Genomic DNA, 23,733 nt, shown 5'->3' on the forward strand with positions numbered 1-23,733 from the left:
CCATTTATATTGCACTATTAAGAATTGGAAAGATCTGGTGGCACTTCAGGAGAGTCAGCTTGATAAATTGCCCTGATTTCCATTTTACTGGCACCACGTTTAAAAGGAAGAAAATGAGAATGAGTCGATGCTTGTTTCAATTTCACAATTTCAGAAAATTATCCTGTTTACATCATAAATATCTATATTCTTGCAGAGTTTTACATTTGTGTTTATATACAGTCTGTTTGTATATTCTCTGCACTCTGAGACACTACCCTGCGTGAAGGGCGCTTCGTAAATACAAGTTGTTGTATAACCTAAGTCTGTGTTGCATTAGCTGTAATTACAGCTGCATCAAAAGCATCAGTATGTAAAAATCCATAACTGTTTAAATTCTTCATGAGTTTCTACCATTTAGAGACCTAATAAATACTGAGAGATATCATTCCATGATAAAAGATTATATTTTAATCCTCCTCTATTGCACATAAACTGCAGGATGTTACATAATAACATGATGGAAGTTGGCAAGGATATAAACCCTAACATTTTGTCGTAGCCACTTACAGTGTGTCAAGAGAACAGTTAACCAATAAACATTTGATACTGACACAGCAATCTACTCATACCTGCATGGATGTGGAAGGGTAAAAGAGGAATGGGCATGGAATCATGATGAACACTACAAGGAAAGTAGTCAGAACAAAACAATAGGAGAACTCTCATCTCTACAAAATAGCTGCTTTACTCAGATTAATGGCTAACATCAATTAGGTGTAATTCTATACCTGAGTATTTTATATCTGCACACATTATACAATATAATGCAGTATGCGCTAGATCATTTTTCGGACATTGAAATTTAATTCATAACACGCATTTTGTTGTGAACACAATGTATATTTATACATTGTGTTCACCACAAAATGATTGTTATGAATTAAATCAGTTGTTTAGTAGGTTATCATAATTGTGTATACTACAGACATTTGTAAGAGCACAGACCTACCCTCAAGTCATAGTATGAGCAACAAATAAAATATTACTCGATTTCCACAGATAATATAATTTTTTATAACTGTTCTGGAAAGAACGAACTACTCCAGTAGTTGCAAAAATTAAGTTTTCAAATTAATCCATCTACAGCATAAATTAACCAGATCTTAATTCTTTGAGTGTTCAATGTAGCTGTTGGACATGCAGGTATTCCTGTGATTATATTAATTATTCTGTAACTCCAGACAAATGTTGAGACAGGAATTATGCATATCATTTTACAATGCTTGAGGGATTCATTATCCATTAATGTAATTAAAATCTCAGTTCTGAACTCACCATAATTTAGTCTATAATTCCAAGTAGTGAAACCTAATTTTAAATTATCTGATTTGGGAACTTTAGTCCGCAGAGAACAATCAGAGAAAAGAAATTGGAGAAAGTGGGAAGTATCTGCATTCTGAACCTCAGAAGTATTTTTGTGCTAGGAATTAGCATCCTCACTCTGCCAAATGGTGCATTAATTAACACATATGCATGACCAGTTTACAAATCAGTTAAAGAACCATACCAAAGCTTTAGTTGCAGAATCATTTTAAGCATAATTTTCATATTTGCAATTTTATTGTAACGTGTCTGATAAGAAATGCCTTATTAAACATCAAACAGCCATGGTCAGAAATATATTTCCTTGTACAGAGATTAAACTAACATTATTTTTAAATTGCTCATCAGTATGTGGACAGTGTTTTTTTGGCAATTGAGCTATAGATTTGGAGATTTCAGGCCAGAAACATCAAAACTAAGTAAAGAAACACAGTCAATCATCATAAGAGGAACTGATGAATCGATCAAGTCAGGCACCATAGCCTAAGAGCCCAAAGGATGAGTTATCTAACCTGATATAAAAAGTGACTTACTTTCAGTAATTTGAAAAATGTTTTATTTCCCTTCCCCTGAATTATGTTGAACATACAATAATCACCTTTAAAATAGTTAAAGTCTAAGAATAGAATTATAAACTATATTGATAACTGCAAACACAGATGATTGTTGGTCCGTTAAATACATTAGAGTGCTAGTAACTGGCTCCGTTAGTAGCAGTCTCATCTATGAGTCAGCCAGTTGCAAAGGCCTGAAGTGAAGGTGCTATATCAGCGCTGGTCCAAACCATGGGCCACGGATCCATCAAGAGGCGGACATCTGCATGAGTCTAGGTAGGTTCGTGTTCAATCGATAGTGTGCTTTCAGTTTTATCCTGATTAAATATTTATGGCATAAATCAAGAAATATTCAATCAAGAAAATGTGTTTTGTTGGCCACATAAAGATTGGCCACCACAACTTGTTGTTGTATATTTAAGCCACAGGCTGGGCATTTGAGCTCACAGTGAATCTGACACGGCACTGGGGATGCGCTGCAGTGTTGGAGGGCCATCTTTCAGATGAGTCTAAAACCGAAATCCCATCCGCCTACCAATGGACATTAAAGATTCCATGGTCCAATTTAAGAGAAAGGAGCTTTACACAGTATCTACCCAACAATCCTCAAGATAAGATTGATCATTTACTTCCTGGATGTTTGTGGGACATTGCTGTGCACAAATAGGCCACCGTGTTCACTACATTCAATACACAGTCACTTCACTGTACTGTAAAATCCTGTGAAGCACTTTAAGATTCGACTTTAGTTTTTTATAAATCGAAAATTTAAGTTTTTAAAATGTTTATATTGGCTGCAGCTATACCACAGCCATTGCAAAGTCCCAGCGTGAGCCGAGTTCCATCAAGTATATGATTGTCTAAACCTGTCCCAGATTTGGGAGACTGCAAATGTACTTCTGGTTTGGTGCCGGTATTATCATTAAAATCAGTTAAATTAATCTCATCAAACTCTGTTTAATAAATGGCGCTCAGTACCTCAGATTATGAAGTTATAATAACTAAACAAAATTATTCTGTGAGACTTCACTCAGTTTCCATATTCAAATTAGCCAACTGACCACAAAAGGTCCCATCTGTTGCTGTGACTACTTCAATCATCCAGAATATCATAGTTGCTGTTCAATTGGCATTGATTTTGGAAAGTACGATATCTAAAAGGCATCAGACACAGCCATCCATAATCTTTGCATGAAAAAATGTGATTTTTAGAAAAATATTTCCATTGATATAGTATCACAATGATTAAGTGATGTCTCAAAGGTGTTTCAACTGATTTGTTTGGGCTATAAACAATGCTCAATAAAATTCACTTATTCCTGTTGAAAACACATTTTCTAGTGTTATAAATAGAGAAAGTGTTACAAGGCCAGCAGTTTGATACAGCAAATAACTCTGAAGATAGCCCAGAACGCTCTCTTGGCTGTCTCTGGGAGTTATCTAGTCAGCCCCACTTTTGATTATATCTGTCTCATTGCATGACTGGCCAGGATAAACGTTCTATTTATTCACACAGTAGTGTGTATTGCAGACTTCAGTTTGCAGAAAAGATACAAGTGTACATTAATACACTGAAGAACTCTCAAAAGCATTTGGCACTTTGCTAACAGGGATAAACTTCAATACATACTGAATAATATTGGACTTGTTGAGCATTTGTTCTTCAAGATCTTCCTCCTGCTTCCATTTGTTTTCAAATAAATATGTTTGGGGGTCTGAACAACTAGTAGCCACGCAACTACTCTTTATACAATTCACCTGTAAACCTGGTATGCACCAGCTAAGCTTCAATAAGAAAAAAAGTCATGCATAATGATTCTCATTTACAACTATATTTTAGGGTTTTTGAGGTTAACACTTAACTGTGTAATTTATTAATTTGTTTTTATCAATTAGCTACCCAAGGAACTGGATAACTCTTTATAAGTTGATTAGTTTTAAACAAAAAATACTGATGTATAATAGTAGATATGTATATAATATAATGTACAAATGTATAATAGTACATGGTTATTGTTCAATACCGTTGACCACTCCATCCTCCTCCACTGCCTCTCCTCTCACCTCAACTTTCATGGTTCTGTCCTTGACTGGTTCAAATCCTACCTATCACACCATCTCCACAAAAGGTTTCTCCTCCAGCACCATCAGCACTCTGTCCTTGGCCCTCTCCTCTTCAATATCTATATGCTCCCACTTGGTGACATCATCCACAGACATGGGTCAACTTCCATATGTATGCGGATGACACCCAACTCTACCTCTCTGTCTCCACCCTCGACTCCAGGACCACTGCTGTCCTGACAGAATGTCTGTCAGACATCAAGTCCTGGATGAGAGCTAACTTTCTACTTTTGAACGTCAACAAGACCGAGGCCTTCCTGATTGGCTCCCGTCAGCGCCTCCACAACTCAGGCACTGACAGCATCACCATCCAAAGAGACACACTCCACCTTATTAAGCGAGTCTGGAACGTTGGCATCTTGTTTGATCCCAAACAAACTTTTCACCCCACATATGTGCCATGTCCCACTCTGCCTTCCCCCACCTTCGCCCAGCTCCGCCAGTCTCACATCGCAGGCCGCTGAAACCCTCATACATGCATTCATAACATCCAGGCTTGACTTTACAAACTCCCTTGTCAGCCTCCCCAACCCTTCCCTCCATAGTTTGCAGATCATCCAGAACTCAGCAGACCGTGTCCTCTCCCGCACCAGGCTCCATGATCCTATCACCTCCATCCTCGCCCTACTCCACTGGCTTCCCATCATAGAGGATACAGTTCAAGTTCCTGGTCCTCACTTTCAAAGCCCTCCACGGCCGTGCTCCCCCTACATCTGTGACCTCCTTAACCTCTACCAACCTGCCCGCTCACCTCCACTCAGCGGGCTCTGACCTGCTTCACATCCTCTGTCTTGCCTGTTCCACCATTGTTGGGCGAGCTTTCAGCCACTCTGCCCCCACCCTCTGGAACTCCATTCTGCCCAGTCCCTCTGTCTCATCCCTTGCCTCCTTCCAGACCCATCTCAAGACCCTCCTCTTCGACCGTGAGGATGGTCACCCACTATCCCCCCCTGTCCTCCACCCTCCCCGATCCCGACCCCCAGCTCGGCACCGAAACACTGATTGCGCAGCGCCTTGGGACTTCCTCCTGACGTGAAAGGCGGTATACAAATGTCATTTTGTTGTTGTTGTATTGTGGAGAGCGCTATATAAATTCAAGTTGTTGTTGTTGTTGTTGGACCAACGATTTAACAGTCCTATTTTCACATTCCATTTCTTCAAAAGTAGCTATTTCATTAGAAATCAATAAAGCACAGGAAGAGTTTGCATGAAAAATTAATTTATTAAAAATAATGTTCAAAATTATTCAAATTTAAGTCAATTACTTGTGATTATTTCTTTAATTAATAATAATCCCTCCAAAACAAAACAATAATAAATTGGTCATTTTCAATCCACGACTGTTTGTGGGACACTGCTGTGTGCAATTGGCTGCCACGTTTCACCCGCAAATATACGGTCAATTCATTTTACTGTATGTTCTATGAAGCCCTGTGAGACATCTGGAAGATGTGGAAAGCGCTAAAGCAAATACGAGGATTATTATTATTATTACAATTATGTTATTACCCACCTGAAAACTGTATTAGGAATATTATACCTGATTTATTAAACCAAGAATACTTTCTACTGAGTTTCATTAACAACACAAATTAGAGAATAAACATACAACTAAAAGAAAACTTTTACCCTATTTGCTTTCAATTGCTTACAAACACAATAGTTACACCCTGTTGACCTCGAGTACACACTGTTGTGTCCTGGTGAAATTTAGCCTAATTTAACCAGTAATCGCCAAGCTGAGCAAAAGTAGAAAAATCCTCTATAACTCAAGAGCACTGACTATCTGTGCGGTAGGGAGGGTGTTTTGTTCGATTAGCTAAATGGAATAATTTAAAATATTTAACAGCTGTTTCTTGTTTTTATCAGCACCAGTGAACAAACCAAAAGTGGCTGAATAAACTGCCTCTTGGGGTCACTAGCACAACAGAACCAATGGGTAACACAACATAAACAGTAACTCCATGGTGCATATCTTCTCTTTAGCTTGCTTAGAAATTCTAGTTTATTTCAAAATAAGTTGAATAGAGAGCTCCCTCCAATATAGTAAATAGTGGGATTACCTACCACATTCATATCAACAAAACAAATCAAACTTTCAATATAATTTACATTTATATAGAGCCTTTCATGGCAGGAGGACATCTCAAAGCACTTACATTGCTGACTGGGCACCCAAATGAGGGCTCAAAACATTTTAAAACAAAACATTGTGTAACCAAATGTTAGGGAATATACAAAATTATTTTGAACTATTCTCCCCTCATTGACTTTAAAATGGTTAAAAGCAATGTCTTATTTAAGACATCATACTGGACAACAAAGTGGAAGGAAGAGGAATATTTTTCTCTACTTTCAGAAAAATTATAGCTAGTCCTACAAAATAATTAGACCAAGCTTCTGGCTGAGTGGTGTAACATAATGAGAAAAATTCTTCTCATTCTTCCTACAGTTGCTTTCATCCAAAGAGGCAATAATTTCCAATGCAGAAAAACATGTGGATCAAAATAATGAGAACCTCAAAAGTAAATATAACTAACAGGTTCCTTATCAGAAACCTGGCCACAATAGAGTGACAAACAATACATCTCATTATAGTTTGTGGTGGGGAGGGGGGAAATCACACTGCAATGTTACATACTGAACATCTCCCACACAATTAAACCAAGCACAGGAGACTATGTCGGCAAGTCATCATCAAATTTAGCTTTAAAACAAGGTGTCGTTCGCTTCAACATTATTTTAGTTAGTTTCAAGAGAATGTTTTATCAACAATTATATTGTTATACGATTTGACAAGAATAACAATTTTGAAATTTATTGCTGAAAGCTTTTTGAGTAGTCCTGTGAACAGGATAGATGCACATGCAGAGATACTGCTTCAAGATATACTTCATTGTCGTCACAATATTCTCTCACAGCTTTGCATAATCTTTAAGGATCATTTCAAGTTTCTGACTCAGCATGATGTTTCCCTTCACCTTCAGTTTACCTGCAAAGAAAGCCTGCAAAAATGTAAATGATTATTGTTATCTTTCACAAAGGCATTTGAAAATGAGAATCATTTTGTTCTGAAAGAGAAATATTTACTACACACCCATGCACTGAAAGCCTGTTATAGAATATCATACATCCCTAAGAAAAATGCTTCTGAACATAATTCTTGCAGAAAAGAAATTCCTTTGGTATTAGGTAAATCAAGACTGAGAAGACCACACTTAATTTAAAATGAATTGTGTTCGAAAAAAGCAGAATTTAAGACCTTGATTCAATAGTGCAAATGGAAAAAAACATCTTACCCTAACCCCCAAATTAATTTGAAAGGTTCAAACAATTAGTATTGAATTATCTATCAGGTAATTATCTATCTATCAGGTAATCTGATACATATTACAAATCACATGGGTACCACTCACTGCAGAATGATTTAATACTTTCAGTGATATTTCCCCTATATTGCCAAATCAGGCTCTGTGAGTATCTGATTTCAGTGCAATCAAAACTGCTAAAATCCTGGACCAACAGGATTTTTTTCATTTTTTAAAAAAAATCTGAAGGCTACAACATTCTGTGGAAGAATAGTTTAGTTAGTTGACAGTAATAAATTTATTGGAATACAATTTCAAATACTTCCAATGATATCCACACATTTGTTTTCAGATATCAGACACATAAAACCAATGAAATGTGCCTCTTGTCTTTTGTAAATTTTCCCTAAAGATTTTTTTATTGAAAAACATTTCTGATATGCAACAGAAAGTTAGATTCATTAAATAAATCTAATGAGAAATTGAATGGGTAGGCTAATGGGATCAATGGTCTCCTCAATAAAACTGCTATTATATTAATACTATATTAGATATATATTGTCTTGATTATACAAATCAGTATTTATAATGTAGAGGTTATGTGATAACAAGAATAGTGAAAAACAGCAGAATGCCAGGAGCTCAGTTTTAATCCATCCAAATCTGTCATTGATAGATTCTATTAACAGTAAAAGAAGCTCTGCAGTTCAATGGAGATGGGATTTCAATCAAGCATGTTTCATTCAATATTTACACGGATTATCTGCACTCAATGAAATAATCTATGCGCACTAATAATTTTATTGTGTTTTCATTTCACGATTAGGTGTTATTTCAACAATGCAGGAATAGAATTTGTCCAATTCTAAGATTAAGAAATAAGAAACTTTCTATTAATAAAATTTCCAGACATAAGAACAACTTTCATTTAGTTGGCTTCCTTCACGTAGGAACTTGTCTTGGAATGCTTCTCAGGGACAATTCAGAAACCAAGCAGGAGAGAAGGTGGGAGTTAATTGTAGGTGCAGTTGAAGAGGTAGGTTTTTAAGGTGGGATCTAAAGACAGAGAAGAGGCGAGACGGAGGGATAGAAAGAGGGAGTTCCAGAGAGTGAGGCATAGTTGCTAAACTTATATTTGTAAGACTGTTACCTTTTGAGGATTGAGATTTCCTAATGCCACTTTCATGAAATCTTCATCTGACACTGTAAAGACTGTGTCAGCTTGATTCCTTGCTTCTTCTTTATACAACTCACCAGATCCATTCTTCAGGTCAATAGCTACAAAATATAAGACAACCATAAGAAACATGTTTCTCATTGTCTATTCACAATTCTACATTTAATATTTCAAATGAACCAGAAAATACAAATACACACTGCACTGCAATTCACTGTGAAAAGGTCAATCTGAGTCCCAAACATCAGAGGCTACTGAGACTGGTGAAAATTATCACATCCAATGCATTATGAAACATCGCAATTTTTACCATGTTCTGGAACATGCCCTTTGTTCCTTGATTGAAATCCCACATTAGAACAAGAGCACTGAAACAAAATGAGATTAAACAATAAAGTTTCTTAAATCATTGCAGGTTTACAATAACAACAAGATTATATTTTTATAGCTCTTTTCAAGTCGGGAGGACATCCCAAGGCGCTGGACAGAGTACAGCATTTCAGATCCAAGCTGCGGTCAGGGAGGGAGAAGGGAGGGGAGGGGAAGGGGGGTGACTGATGGCATGTTCGAAGAGGAGGGTTTTGTGACAGGACTTCAAGGAGGCTAAGGAGGAGCGAGGCGGAGTGATTGGGAGATGGAATTCCAGAGGTTGGGGGCAGAGTGGCTGAAGGCTCTCCTGCCAATGGTGGAGCGGGTGGGTCGGGAGACGTGGAGGAGGCAGGAGCCGGCTGAACGGAGGGAGGGGGTGGGGTGGTAGGAGGTTGCAGAGGTATATGGTGCGAGGCCATGGAGGGCTTTGTAGGTGAGGATCAGGATCTTGAAGTGGATTCTACGAAGGATAGGGAGCTAATGGAGTTGGGCGAGAATGGGGGAGATGGGGTCGCGGAGTTTGGTGCGCGAGAGGATTATCTGCAGCCTGTGGAGGGAGGAGTTGGGAAGGCCGACAAGCAGGGCATTTGCATAGTCGAGCCTGGAGGTGATGAAGGCATGAACAAGAGTTTCAGTGGCCTGAGGGGTGATGTAGTGGCGGAGTCGAGCGATATTATGGAGGTGAGGGAAGGCAGAGCAGGTCATGGCTTGGATGTGGGGAAGAAAAGACAGTTGAGGGTCGAACAAGGTACCTAGGTTCCTGACTGGCTGGTGAGTTGTAGTGTGCAACCATGGAGGTTAATGCTGCCAGAGCCTGAGGTGCTGAGGCGCTGGCGCGAGCCAATCAGGAGGGCTTCAGTCTTGTTCACATTCAACTGTAGGAAGTTTACCCTCATCCAAAACTTGATGTCCGACAGGCAGTCTGTCAGGACAGCAGTGGTCCTGGAGTTGAGGGTGGAGGCCGAAAGATAGAGTTGGGTGTCATCCACGTACATATGGAAGTTGACCCCATGTCTGCGGATGATGTCACCAAGGGGGAGCATGTAGATATTAAAGAGGTTTCGGATGATGGGTGGGTGAGAACAACAACAACAATAAGGTTACATTTGTATAACGCCTTTCATATTGGGAGGACGTCCCAAGACGCTGAAGGAAACTTTTCAGATAAAGACTGAACACCTTTCAAAGAATGAGGAAGGGACATTTAGCAAAATGCCTACAAGGCTTCAAGAAATCAGCTAAAGCTGGAGGATCCTTCAGACTGGCAACACTGAAGCTGCATTGATCCATCAGTGTCACTGTATTGTGATTCTGGAGAACAGCCTGATTTTGTTTACTGTCTTGGGAGCATTTATTTCTACAGTAACAAAGATAATCATGTCTGAATATACATCATCATTCAATGACAATGTGTACGACACAGCACAAAAGAGAATGCCCTGCTCTTTCTTATGTAATATATATCTATGGACTATTAACTATGGACTGTTAAATATAAAGTTAGTTATGACTAGGGATGAGAAACAAGAGATTTATGGAATTATCGAGATGATTAGAAGTTTATGTACGCCAAGTAACAAAGCTATTCAAGGATATTCAACTTCTTTGCCCGCGCTTTTAGTTATCTTTCCCCTCCTGCCCCCTCTCCACCCCAGACTCCCACCCCCAGCCCGGTTGCTAAGCCAGGAGAGTTGATTGCCTTGGGACATCCTCTTGAAGTGAAAGGCACTATATAAATGTAAATTTGTATTGTATACATCTTTTTGCGTCGAGCACCTATATATATGATCATTAGATAAAATGAAAAGCACTGGTGAGCATTTAAAATTGCTAAAAATTATTTCAGAAGTGGGGAACTTAAAATATTAAATATCGTTGACTATTTCTGTACTATAAAGGTGTCTTGCAAGCACTACGTAGGTTTTCTTTCTAAAAAAAACTTGTTATGATCAAACAAAGATCTTATGCGAATAATTGTAACATTTTTAAAAATTTGAATCCAGAAAGATTATCCTAATTATCAATTACCCCAATAAATACTGAAATTTCAAGAACATAATTTGTTTTAATGTAAAAAATGCCACCTTCTGGTCATTTTAAGTCTGAAATTGTATGCCAGTACTTAAAGAGTTAAACCAGCAAATTCTTTTGACTCAGCAGAGAAACCAAGGCACAGAAGCTTATGTAAGTTTGAATTTCGGATGTGGTTCTGTCTAACTAAATGCAGACTTAAATCATCCTGAAGCTGCCATTTTCACTGTCTCCTGTCTCAAGGGCATTAACTGCAGATGTCAGGGTTGCACTTGTCATATAGGACAATAATGAGCTGAAGGGCTCAAAATATTTCTATAACTGTCAATTTCTGCAGCTCGCCAATGCACAGCCCAGGAAAGAAGCAACAAATCTTAGATTAAAAGTAGAACAACATAACTCAACAGCAAGATTAGAGGGGGCAATGCCAGGTTCATCAACAAGAGCTTATGATGAAAGTAAACAACACTTTGATTATCCACCTTCGGAGTTAATAAAATCCAGCATGGACTGCAAAACATTAAACAAAATACATACCAAAAGAGTTTAGAGGCTTAATTGTATTACTGTTAGCCAAAAAAAATCTTTCAATACATCAAAAACTGTTTTGAGTCTAAGGAAGTCAGCAATTTGATTTTTGCCCTCAGCCATCATTAGTAATTGAGTAGTTTCAACATGATCACGAATTAAGTTTAATTAAGGCGTTAAAGTGAATGTAATTAAATTGGAGCATTAAGAATAAGAGAAAGGTTAATTTTAATCAAATGTTACCAACCTTTCTGAAATGGATGTTTGATTCATTTCCCTAATCCCAAACATTAAGGTATTTTTCTTTAACATACAAGTCACACCATTTACCATTGAAATACGAAATTTAATTCTGCCTAGTTTAATTAAATCTCTAACACAGCAATGAAAGTTGCATTTGCTCATTCTACTATATCAAACAAGTAAGAATTCACAAATTAGAAAGAATAACTGGCTGAGTTATTACAACTTGGGTTCGGACCTATGTAATCAAAATATACAATAATACACTGACATACAATAATGACATAACCTCCTGGCAGAGGTGCATAATAATATGCCTCTGGATCACCTTCATACCAGCTGTTTGGCCTTTCATCTTAGTGAACTAAAATAACAGCGCCAGTTAAATGTAACTTACCTCTCTGGCTGTCAAAGTGAAAAATCAAAGTGGAAACTTAGAACATCTACTTTTGATTTAGACACTGAAAGCATTCACTTTTCAAAACAAAATGAAAGAAAAAAACATTTATATTTCTTAAGTATTGTGCAACCCTTGCAGAAATGTTTCCAGTAGCCCTGTGACCAACTATAGAATAATCTAATTTAGGATATTATCAAAATAATAGTCAAAATACCTGACAGATATGCTCTTCAAAGGGGTATGGGTATGTCCTGATCATTTCCTTTAATGGTGTCACAAAATGTTATTTAAGAGATTTTGAATAATTTGCAACTAAAAATATAACAGCATATTTGTGTAGATTAAGTGAAGTACCTAATTTCTTACCTTTACTTTTTGGAATACATGAAAACAATCACAGACTAGATTGATGGAGCATCTCTGCCTAACTTTACCGGATGGACACATTCATCTCAGAACCGCAGCAACACATCTGTATTGTTTCATCTATATTGTTTTAGCTTCATGCAATGTTACCTAACTTGACAATTTGAAATTAAATCTACTCTGGACATAGCATAGCCTGGCAGTATACACTAATGCCAAATTGAATAAAAAGCTGTAAGTTTTTTTGTATATTTTTCAATCTAACAATTACCACTGAAATAAATGGGTTTGAATTTAAAGTAATTTAAGAAATATTAAAATGGAGTCTGTGAAATTTAATTTGCAGCAATCAATTTTTTTGCACATTGCTCATGCTCATATTACTTACTCCACTGGGCTGCAGTTTTTCCATCTTTAGTGATATCCCATTGGAAGACTGCATTCACCTTCTTCACCAGCTCCTTGCCAACATCTTTAATGCGTCTGCTGATTTCTCTAAACACAAGGTCACTTTGAAGCTCTCCTTCCTGCTACAAGGTCAGAAGAAATATGCTTGGCACAAAAATCATATCATACTACCTGCACTACCTCAATATCCTAGGCTTTGAAGTTGTTTATTTCCTTTAGAGATACTATTGCACTGTACTGAATTGTACTGTACTGTAAGAATTTGAACCAAAACAAATAGGGCAGCTATAAAGTTATTTCAGTGCCATGTGCTATTCTACTATTTGTACTTCAAAATATTCCAAAGTTTCACAGTACAACATATAGAAAACAAATCTGTATCTAATCTTGAATATTTAAAATGACATTAAGATTTTAGGGAAAAAATAATATAGTTCTCAAAGGGTGGTAACCCTTCAAAACTGTACAACATAATGTCTTTTTATTTTTGAACTGCAAGAAAAGTTGACAAACATCTCCAAAATCTTTCGGAGCAAAAAGCCACCCCAATCATATGAGAGGAATGTCCCATTACAATTGTGGCAACTTCAACTAAGTTTATTATGGGATTGTTTTATTATAAGTGAATATTGACGTGGCAATCAACAGGATTGCTTTTTTGACCATCACTATCTGACAACAGATCACCTGAAATTCTAGCAAATTCCAGCAATATGAAACATTTTCTGAAAGCAGTATATCTGACCAATAGATGGAAAAATCAATGAATACCAATCTTGTCGTTTTACATTACCAAATATATTCTTCAATGCCAAACTTCGAGAATTTGCTCCGAATATATACATGTATCATATGTATGGAGATTTAGTACTTGCAGTATTCCAAAGAATTTTCTGCTCATTTTGCCACTCATAAAATAAAATGTAATAACTGCACAACATAAATTGTCTTTCCTTTGAGCCAATACACTGCACTATGGTTAGAAAGTTGCAAAGTTCATACAAGTGCATTTTTAATGGATCAAATTCAAAAACCACAACTTTACTGCCCTGGCAGATACAGTTCACTCACATCAGAGTGAGCACAGCACACTTAGAACATATTTTCTGAATAAACTTTAAGGGACTTGATGATTTAGGTTTTGGAGGGATTTTCCCAGCATCAATTAAAAATTACAGCAACCTTTTTTTTGAAACTGTTGCAACATTTGCTATCTTTAACTTAAACAAATTCGTGGAGTCCTGTAGCTCAGTGGTTAGAGCACTCACTTTGCAAGTGAGAGACCTGAGTTCAATTCCAGGCAGAGGGCGAAACCTTGGGCAAGTTTCCTTACTCCACACAGAGCCTAATAATAATCCCTCCAAAAAAAAAACAATAATTAAATCGGTCATTTTCAATCTACGACTGTTTGTGGGACATTGCTGTGCGCAATTGGCTGCCGCGTTCGCCCACAAATATACAGTCAATTCACTTTACAGTGTGTTCTGTGAAGCGCTTTGGGACGTCCTCCCGACGTGAAAAGCGCTATATCAAATGCAAGGATTATTATTATTATTATTATTATATTTCCAAAGAATTCATATAGAGTGGTATGGGGAAATTTGGTCATGAGCATTACACAAAATTGTGCTACGTTCAATGTTTATATTAGAACCAAAGAACCTATTATTTTTCAGACAGGTTTCTGACAAATGTTGAACCACATGTCCATGCTAAAGAGTATCCAAACCATACAAAGTTGCACATATGCACCTACTCATAAAATATCCATTTCTGCAGTGGAATGTGTACAACAAATTACATTTGTACAGCAGCTTTCACATTGGGGGATGTCCTTTGGGAGTGCTCTCTCCCTGGAAAGATGCACTCTGGTTAACTAAGTCCAGAGAGTATTTGGCACATGCTGGCAAGAGCCAAAGCTTAGATACCCCAGAATGTGGGTTAGGGTACTGCTGAAGCTGAGCCAGTTAAAATCGCTCAGTTTGCTATTGAGAGCACTGTCTGGCAAGCTGAGTGGGAAAACTCCCTGCTCCCAGTGACTGGCTGCCTTCCGGGTTCTACGGATGAGCCAGACTAGCTGATTTTTTAAAAAAAAAAATTCCAAACATTAAATTTATTTATATAAAAAAAGAACATTTATTATTTCTAGAATTTTTAAAACTAAGTGCAGTCACAAGACAGCTAGTGCTCATTGTTGCTTGCGAATTCACTCAAGTTGTCATTTTTAGGCAGTTCTATTCAACAAGATGAGCATATATGATTTGGTTTTGTGCCTTAATTTGACAATGAAGATCACTGCCCATTGAAGTTTTTACTCTCTATATGAATTTGTGACACCCACCAAAGATTATTCAAAAAATAATTGTATAGAACAACGTCCTCAGTCATTTGTACTGTATCCTTCTAAAGTAGCCAATATTCTGGAAGTATACTATGAAATTGGTAAGACGTTTAATATACAACTTTGTAAAAAAAAGGCCACCTTACCTTGCCGACATTATTAGTTGTGGATTCATCTGCAGTGTTCTTTAGATCCACATATGCTCCTGCAAGGACAACATCACTTGTTTCTTTTACCTTTTGGAGAGGCAAAGGAGAATACTATTTAAAACGTAACATTGTTAACTATCCAAACAGTGTACATTATTCAGAGTGCACAGATCTGCAGTTGTACACACAGTAAAGAAAATGTACTTTTAATGCCTCATAATTGATGACAAATTAGCATTTTGTCCAAAAGGAACCAGGTTAGTCATTCCTCCTTTTGGGTTATACACTTTGAAATAATGGAACAGTTGATCTAACATTAAAACACTATCCATATAGGATATACAAGTGCCCATTTAGAGCAAAAATATTTCAGATTTCAAAACTTCTTCAACTACATTTTTCAGGAAGCAATGAATAAAGGAACGGTGACCTGCCAGGCCTGCCATGAATATTCCAAACTACTTATCAGATAACTCAAGGAATAAAGTATAGTTGGCTTCACAAGTGCATTATGATTCTTACTTCAAATCTGGTCATGACGTATTCTTTTTATACATTATAGAATTATTTATTTTTTAAATGAAGGATGAATGTGGCCAGTCAGTCCTTGGATTTTGTCAGCTGTATTTCTACTCTCTCTTAGACGTGTCTGGCCAGGTACCACATGTGGTGTTTTATTTAAAAGGCCAAGTGCAATCGAGGGACCCAGATTTGTCGTTGAACATGTTTAAATTTCTAGCTCCAGATGACCAACTTGGAGCGAACACAGTAAGATTAGAGGTTTACTGGTAACTATTCCCTACAGTTCATAATCTAGAACAGTTTCCCCTGCACTGCAATAGCAAAGAACTATCATAAAATGTTGACCTATGTAGCCACAATTTTAGTAGCAGCTTCTGGAAGTTAAACATGTACTCTTGGTTTCTATTGAGATCAAATAAAAGAAAATTACAAAAATATCCAAAACACAGAAATTGCTTTGTACATTTTACAAACAAACTGTTCTTTGTAAAGGAGCTGTGACTGTTAATATAAACTGCTTAAATCATTATCCATCATTTAGATTTGAACTGTGTAAATTTCTTTTGTGATATGCAGCACCAAACAGTGCATATGTGCTTATCTGGTGTATGATTATTTTGCAGCTGCTTGACCCCTTTTCTGTTCATTTGCAAATGTAGTTTTCTCCCTAACATATGATTAAGCTGGAAAACCTGCCTTTACAACTATTATTTAAGTAGATGCTTTTGAATACCTTAAGAATTTTTTTCACAGGAAAGGATTTGTATCTTTGAAATATAACTTACAGAGCTTTTCTGATTGGGTGCTCACTCATGGTATAGATATACCATAGAAGGTAAATTTGCATATAAATTAAAATAAAAGCGATGGGTGCTACAGTTGAAACATTGCAGTTCCTTCAGAAAATAGTACAGCATATTTATATGAGGGTAATCTTAGTTTGAGTTGAATACAGATGCTGTTTATCCTGTTGTTCATTATATATTAAATCTCTCCTATTTATTTAAAATAAAATAAGGAAACTGGAAAGCCTAATTTAACAGTTTGAATATTACAGCCATTAAGATGTCAAGAAGTATAAGTAGAAAGTGATGCATTTTCTTCCAGAGTAAATGTTTTGTGAAGACTTTCATTATGTTGTCAACTGAGTTTAACTTGCGAATATTTGTATTTGATAATTAAGTGCATACATGCGTGAACCTTCTTTACAATAAAACATATTAAGTATTGTAATGAAGTTACTAACACAAAATTTAATCTTCTGGTGAAAAAATGGAATGTGGAAATATTTAGCCTTTCGCCAGAAGAGGAACGTTCCTGACCTTCATTTGAATATGTATGCGATTTCCTTCTTTCCACATTTCGGTTTGCAGCATCTGTCCTGGAATCACTGGCTTTGCAAAGCGAGCCTTTATTAAAAGAAAATAGTTGATGTGAAAACATTTGCCCTGCTCTATAGCTGCTAAAGTTATACCATCTACATCAGCTGTTTCAAAATCATGATCAAATAGTGTCAATCAACTTCAGCATTCATTGTCCAATGACTGTTAGCTTCTATACATGTCTAACTACATAAGTAAAAAGGATTCAGAAGAAAAATGAAAATATGATGGGTATAGACTTACCAGTAAAACACTGACGTGTGCATAAATATGTTCATTCTTTAATCTGCAGTATCTGAGATCTGTTATTTAACTTAACAGCTTATTCAGTTAAGTTGATTTGAATTGCAATTTTTCTAGTTAAGTGCAATTTTACAAAAAATATTCTGAATCTTCTTTTCCATTGGAATAGATAGCCTTAATATGTTTTCACAAACCCTGTATATCAGATTCTGAACTACATATGTATTCTCCTTCACAATGGACCCTTGCAACTTTATGCAATGTACTTTTGTCGACGCAATATGAAGAGGAAATTCAATGTTGGAAATAAAGCATTTTCCTATTTTTGTACCACATCCAGCGCGACCAGGTATGGGTCAGAGATTGAGTGAAGCTTCCATCTAATCAATCCTAACAATGTCACAGAACCACAAACTCAGTAGAGCGCCTCCTTTGCACCAGTTTGACTAGCCACCCATGCCAGCTCTCAGAATGAAGCTGTCAATTAGTGCTGAATTATGGAAAGTGTTAAATAATAATTTAATAATAAATAAATAATCCTTGCATTTGATATAACAACTTTCAAGTTGGGGGGAAAACAGCTCAAAGAGATTCACAGGATTTACTGTGTGGTGTAGTAGCTGTATTTGGTGCTCCGTAATACAAAACCATAATATGTATCAAAGCCACTAATTCATTTTCATGCAGGAGTCTTCTTGATACATCGAGCTATCAATCTGGCTTGCATTGAAACCTAGAAAAGGTCTAGGTTCGAAACTAATCCACCTTTCTAACAAATGCTGCTACATTTTTAAAGATGTAATAATTAAAATTGCTTGAATGAGCCGAATGTAAAGACAATTCACTCCTCAGTGGATAAGTGAATTGAAAACCAAAGAAGAATAGTCTTGTACCTTCATAGCCTGGAATTTCGTCACATCATCATTTGCATACTGCTTCAAGACATGTCGAACAGCAAACCCAAAAGAACACAACCCATGCAGAATAGGCTGTTTGAAACCTTTACAGGAATAAAAAGAAACAAGTTATTTGAGATTGTTTTAAGTTCTCAAACTTTGCAAACATTTCGGAAATATAACTTAATATGTTAAAAAAAGGAAGATGGGCAGTTTCATTTCATTAGAATTCTGTGCAATGGTTTGTGTGGAAACATGAGATATTCAAAAAACAATCCCAACTATACATGCATGCATGCAATATTTTGGGAAAATCCATTCCTATCAAATCTATCAATGAGTTAATAATAATAATCCTTGCATTTGGTACAGCTCCTTATCTCGTCATTGAGACGTTTCAAAGCGCTTCACAGAATATATTGTAACTGTATTGACTGTGTATTTTGTGGGTGAAACGCTTGTTGAAATATACCAACTATCACCTCAGGGTGCCTTGGTATATTTCCAATAGCAACTGAATGTTCCAGAAGGTTTGATAGTTAAATGGTTAACAGTAGCTTTGCTGGACGGGCTGAGGTTAGCTTCTGATTACATTTCGTACTTTCCTGGGAAGATGTTCACTCGTCTGAGATATTGAGCAATTGGGTCCTTGAGCATAGATGTAAAAACAATGGACCACGGAAAGAAAAGGCTGCAGCCTCAGGCACTGCCTATCTCAAGGCTGAGAAACAAGCAGGCTGTGGAAGACTACCCAGACGTTTGTCAATATCTCTCTCTGTGTAAGGCAGCCTGCGAAGGTTTGGGGGGCTATCACTGTGACAAGAGGAGGTGGAGTTAGAAACACATAAAAGAAAGATATAACTTTGGAATAGTTGGAGTTGTGTAGAGGGTCAGCAAAGTTACTAGTGGAATCGATATTGATCCTACTGTATCTATGTATATGTACAGGGGTGAGGGAATTTACCTTCAGTAAGAAAAGGACCATTGAAAGTGAAAGAGGCAGAGAAGTAATAACAGCAGTAGTGGTTGGTCTGGGGAAACCCAGACGTCAGGTTAGGCAGTGCAAGTTAGGTGCTGGGCTAACAGCTGGTTGTGTTTGTTGAGTTTACCAGAGCCACTCTCTGTGATTTGGTGTTACCATTGTCAATTGAATATTGTTGTGTATGACTGGTTGGGTCTGAGGTTTACTGGACCCCAGTCCCTGTTTAGTGTAGGTATTAGGAGAGTCGGTTGTCTCTGAGGGGTATTTCCAGGGGATGATCTCTCGAGTGTATACCAAGGTGTGATACCAGATCTACTGTTTAGTCTGGAGTACGAAACAGTGCCTGGATAAGTGTTGTCCTCCCTGTATCGTCAGTACTACTGTTTGGTCTGGAGTACAGAATAGTGTCTGGATACGTGTTTGTTTCATACATCTGTTTCGTACTGTCATTGTGTGGTTGTACGTCATAGATAATTATAGATAGTGAGCTTTATTGTTTCTTTTATAAAAGAATTATTAACATCCTGCAGCCAATTGCGCTCAAGTTTCCCACAAACAGTCATGGATTGAGTGATCAATATTTTTTTGACTGATTATTACCTACAGAAAGCCAATCGACCAACAAATAGGTTTCCTACTTACTGCAAGGTAATCAGAGGCATGTGGAGTAAGGAAACTTTCCTAACATGTCGCCCCGCCAAGGATTCGAATCCAGGTCCTCTCGCTTTTCACATAGGGAGGATATACCAAGGTGCCAGATAGTCAGGGATGTGGACCCGAGCAGGGGGTTTGGGATCAGAGAGGGTGGAGGCCAGGGAGAGTAGGAGGATAGCCGAAGGCGAAGTCGAAAAGGAGGGTCTTGAGACGTGCCTTGAAGGAGGCAATGAAGGGAGTGAGGCGAAGGGAAAGTGGGATGGAGTACCAAAGGCTGGGGGCAGAGGATGAAGGCCTGACCCCAGATGGTTGGGCGGGCCAGGCGGGCGCGTGGAGCAGGCTGCAGCCTGCTGAGTGGAGGGAGAGGACAGGTTGTTATGGGGTTAGCAGGTCACAGAGGTAGGAAGGAGCAAGGCTGTGGAGGGCCTTGAAGGCGAAAACAAGGATTTTGAACTCTATCCTCTGGGGAATGGGGAACCAGTGGAACCGGGCGAGGGTGGGAGTGATAGGGTCACGGAGTCTGATGGGGGAGAGGACATGAGCTATAGAGTTCTGGATGATCTGTAGCTTGTGGAGAGAAGAGTTGGAAAGGCCGACAAGCAAGGAGTTGGCGTAGTCGAGCATAGATGTTATGAATGCTTGCATGACGGTTTTGGCGGCCTGAGGGGTGAAGCAGTGGTGGAGCTGGGTGATATTGTGGATGTGGGGGAAGGCAGAGCAGATCATGACAAGGATGTGGGGTAGAAAGGACAGTTGAGGGTCAAACAAGCCAAGGTTCTGGACTGGCTCAGTGAGAAGGAGTGTGCATCCATGGATGGTGATGCTGTCAGCGCCTGATGGGAGCCAATCAAAACACAACNTTTTTTTTACCTTCAGCAGTGGATCACACAGCTAGCAATTATTTTTAAAAAGCCACTGGAGCACTGTGGAATTATCTAACCAGGCTAGTCTATCAATCTTCAAGCTTATATGGCTGCAAAACTGGTATTTGGAGTCAGTTTCCAACCAATCAGAGAACACATTTTACAATGTGATTAACATATGCCATCCTGGTTTAGTTGGTAGCACGTTCAGTTCTGATTTATTGGTTGTGGGTTCAAATTGGGACTTGGAAATCATATAGTCTATGCTGTCAGCCCAATGCAGTGTTAGAGGTGTGCTGTATTGTCAAGGTGCTGTCCTTTAGTTGAGACATTAAACCAAAGTCCTATCTGCCTATCCAAGCGGATGCTAAAGAACCCATGGCACTTTTCTAAAAGAGAAGGGAGTTCTCATGTTGTCCTGGCCAACATTCCACCAAATAAAATTGGTCCTTTACTTCATGGCTGTTTGTAAGACATTGATGAATGCAAGTTGGTTGCTGCGTTCGCCCACAAAACACAATCATTGCATTTTACATTATATCCTGTGAAACGCTTTGAGATGTCTTGATGATGCAATAAGGCGCTACTTCAAATGAATAGATTAATTATAACTTCAAAATGGATAGTGTTACACCAGAAAGACTATAAGAAAACAAATACTATTTAAAAGGGTAAAAGTAACAGGAAAGTTAGAATAATTAATTGTGCTGCTTTTCCTTCATTTTTTTTAAAAAAAGCCATGTAACTAGCTAAAAATCGACTCAAAGTTTTTCAACTAATGCCTCACAAAGATTTAAAGATTATGTAGTCATGTTCTGGATGTATTTCATAAATAAGCTCTAATCTAACTCTTATGAAAGAGAATTTGCTATGTCCTGATCTATTCAGTGGGCAGATATGGCCAATTGGGTTAAATTCTTAGGTGGTACGTCTGTGTATTTTACTGAACGCAATGTACATCTATCACTTCCTGCCATACATTCATTCAACACAGGGACTACATTATTATCTCAAAATATGCTGGTCCAGCTCAAACGGTAACAAATTTGAGAACTTCTAAGCAGCAGCTGAAATGATTCACCTAGTCTGTAATTACACTGCAGCAGCATGGATTGACATTCTATCAAAACCAATAAATTGTTCAGGTGCAAATCATTTTCAGATTGTGTAGATCACACAACATTTACACTGTGGCGAGCATAAAATGAAAACATTGAAAACAGTTTAATTTAGCAAATAAGGGTCACCTCCTAGAGCAGCAAAGTTTGGGTCAATATGCAAAGGGTTCCAGTCTCCACTGAGTCGATACAGAGCAGCCTGTAACAGAGAAAACTATAATCTCAGAGCCAATGTACAGCAGAGAAAATTGCATGGGTAAATTAGTTAACCTCCAGCAGAACTCCAACACACGTTTTGCGATCTCCAAACTTTCTGGAATTAGTTAGGTAGAGTGCATCCCTCTGGGGAGAGATTTTGCACATTATTCCAGACAAGAGAACTTTCCATGCATAGATGGTATGCATACTTGGAACTCTCAGTTTGATTTGGATACTCTTAAGCACAGTGATAGTTTTATGCACGTGTGAAGATTTCCATTTGGCTATCAAAAACACTATAATCTATCAGAGCAGTGTACACGTTTTGCAAACCTCCAAAAGTGTGCACTCACTTGTTTATCATCATTCATTTTGAAAACAGGTATACAACTGATAACTAAATATGTTAACCTCAGGTATTAATCTTGAGCTACAAACATTGAGCCAGCAAAATAAAGTAACTGACTAACACAAATTAGTGTTTTTGTTAAACTTGCAAAAAAATTACCTTTATAGTAGATTTTTTAATTAGCTAGCGTAAGACAACTAAATTGGTTGCACTTTGCTTACTGACCCAATCTATTTCCAAACTGCAATCAGAGAGTTTGTCCCGGTGAAATAGATTACATTTTCATGTTATTTCTGATTGTCCCTTATTCATTGTTGCTGAAAGACTAGATTCTACCATAAACAATGTTAATATCTTGATTAAATACGATGCAAAATATTGCATGCTTTAGAATGATTTAAGCAAATTAAAGTAAAAAATAAAGCTTACTTCTCTTTAAAACAACAAATAGACAAAAAAGTACAATACCAGCCTTATCCACTTATGCCATAACTTAAATATTCCTTGATTTTAACAGACACCCCAATTTTCAGCACGACAATCTCCGACAATGAATGTTTAAATGTTATTGGAAGTAAATAAAAGAACAAACCAAGTCCTGTCAGTCACTGGCAGCGAAGATGCACATTGAGAATGCACTCTGCGATTCTAGGGAGCTATACATATGCACAACAGGCCCCAAAGCTCAAGTGGAACATTTCAGCGATTTGTTCTGATCACTGATGTACAAGTGCACATCAGAGAGCCAGGCACAGCACAGGAAGGCAAGGATTAAAACAACCTGCCTGTCGATATAAACAGTAAAAATACAGTATACTCAATGCTGTTGGGGAAGTGAAAACGTTCTCAATACAAGCATGCTGAAGTTTAATGTATTCCTATATGGGGAAGGGCCCTGGACTTCAAATCTGTCAGCGTACACAGGATGTCGATATAAACAGGTTTGAGATAAGTGGGTAGTACTGTAGTCAACATTTACAAAGCAGATTGTACACATAAAAGTGACAATTTAAATCAGGATATGCACATAATTTTTTTTTCTGTCGTATCTAAGATATACTCTAACTCATAAATTCTTGAGCCATCAATTGCAGCCCTCCAGACTGTAATCATTTAGGAATGAAGATAGCTAGCAAACTCTAGTTACCACTTGCTGTTAAAGT

General features: G+C 37.6%; 1 protein-coding gene across 1 annotated transcript in view; it reads right to left on the minus strand.

Moving 5' to 3' along the window:
- Window positions 1–5,253: 5,253 nt before the first annotated feature.
- Window positions 5,254–23,733, minus strand: part of hsd17b4 (hydroxysteroid (17-beta) dehydrogenase 4) — a 48,383-nt gene continuing 29,903 nt past the window's right edge. Inside the window, exons 18-24 of the mRNA XM_007897356.2 lie at window positions 22,153–22,222; window positions 18,404–18,510; window positions 17,208–17,294; window positions 15,361–15,450; window positions 12,854–12,995; window positions 8,502–8,629; window positions 5,254–7,048 (exon numbers count right to left, since the gene is read on the minus strand). Coding sequence (XP_007895547.2) covers window positions 6,959–7,048; window positions 8,502–8,629; window positions 12,854–12,995; window positions 15,361–15,450; window positions 17,208–17,294; window positions 18,404–18,510; window positions 22,153–22,222 — 714 coding nt within the window. The 3' untranslated portion in view covers window positions 5,254–6,958. The remainder of the gene's footprint in view (window positions 7,049–8,501; window positions 8,630–12,853; window positions 12,996–15,360; window positions 15,451–17,207; window positions 17,295–18,403; window positions 18,511–22,152; window positions 22,223–23,733) is intronic.

The sequence above is a fragment of the Callorhinchus milii genome, unplaced genomic scaffold (assembly GCF_018977255.1).
Source record: "Callorhinchus milii isolate IMCB2004 unplaced genomic scaffold, IMCB_Cmil_1.0 Scaffold1, whole genome shotgun sequence".
NCBI lineage: Eukaryota > Metazoa > Chordata > Chondrichthyes > Chimaeriformes > Callorhinchidae > Callorhinchus > Callorhinchus milii.